General features: G+C 27.1%; 2 protein-coding genes across 2 annotated transcripts in view; one reads left to right on the top strand and one right to left on the bottom strand.

The window, feature by feature from the left end:
• EDI_147190 (uncharacterized protein) overlaps window positions 1-45 on the top strand; it is a gene marked incomplete at both ends in the record, with an annotated part of 549 nt that extends 504 nt beyond the window's left edge. The window contains one exon of the mRNA XM_001733265.1: window positions 1-45. This exon is cut by the window's left edge and continues 504 nt beyond it. Coding sequence (XP_001733317.1) covers window positions 1-45 — 45 coding nt within the window.
• A 397-nt stretch (window positions 46-442) lies between these two features.
• EDI_147180 (uncharacterized protein) lies at window positions 443-930 on the bottom strand (the record flags this gene model as incomplete). The annotated part of the gene is made up of 2 exons (XM_001735862.1): window positions 443-821; window positions 911-930. 2 exons carry the CDS (start codon window positions 928-930, stop codon window positions 443-445), a joined length of 399 nt encoding a protein of 132 aa, XP_001735914.1.
• Between the last annotated feature and the right edge of the window lie 317 nt (window positions 931-1,247).

The following is a 1,247-nucleotide window of genomic DNA, read 5'->3' as shown; positions in this document are numbered from 1 at the left end:
ATCATTGAACATTCTAAACACTTTCATAGAGAATATTTCAAATGAACTTGATTATCATTTACTTTTATAATCAATGTGATTAGAGAAACAAAACATTCTATCAAAACAATATTGTTGATTCAATAAATTATTCCAAGATTCATATTCAATAATACAACCATATGAGTGGTATGTTATACAAATGAGAGATAAGAATAAACATTCCTTTGTTATTGTTGCTAGAAATGATTGATTATTATAAAGAGAGAATAATGAATCACAAACAAATTAAAAGAGTATGTTCATATAATTATAATTGATAAAAATTAGAACATCAGAAATCTAACAATTTTATTCATTGTTTGAATATAAATCAAAAATAAATGAAACTATTGAGTTGTTGTAATAGTTGTAGTATTTTCATATTAAAAATTAAAGAAAGTAGTAAAAGAAGAAATTAGAATTAACAATGGTTGTTATTTGGTAAATAAACAATACCATTGAAGAAATCTTCTTGAGTTTTAGCACATACTGAACATTTGTTATCTTCAGTACATCCATAACACTTATCATCTCCACATTCAACACATTTTCCATCTTTCAAATAAGTATTATCGTCACAACGCATACATCTTTGTCCATCAGCTGATGCACGATTACAATGAGCCATTCTAATTGGATGAACATCTTCTTTATTTTCATTAAGTGAATCTAATTCACAGTATGTAGCTTTATGTTCACATTCATTACATGTTGAATCACATTTACTACATTTGAAGTCTTCTGTTAAATAATATCCTTTACCACATTCAATACATTTCTTTCCATCACTACTGTGACTTCTACAATGTTCAACACCTTTCAAACATTTACCTTTGGAAAGATAATATCCTTCTTCACATGTCTTACATTGTTCATATGAATAAACAACACAATGTTCAACATTTTCATAACAATAACTTCCAACTAAATGATATCCTTCTTTGCAAACACTACATTTGTTAATACCAGAACATCCAATACATCCAATTGGAATAACAGGACAACTTGTACACTCCTTTTCATTCCAATAATATCCTTCTTGGCATTTATTACAAGTGTATGGACTATTGCATTTATTACATAATTCAACTTTACATGCTTTACATTTTCCTTCATCTAAATAATATCCATCTTCACAAGAAGAACAATCTAATGAATCTGTATAACTTGTACAATGTTCAACTGGTATAAAATCAACACAAGCCTTTCCATCAAAATGTTTTGTA

This window comes from Entamoeba dispar, genomic scaffold (assembly GCF_000209125.1).
Source record: "Entamoeba dispar SAW760 scf_1105229459471 genomic scaffold, whole genome shotgun sequence".
Lineage (NCBI taxonomy): Eukaryota > Evosea > Mastigamoebida > Endamoebidae > Entamoeba > Entamoeba dispar.
This window is presented reverse-complemented; position numbering and strand designations above follow the sequence as displayed.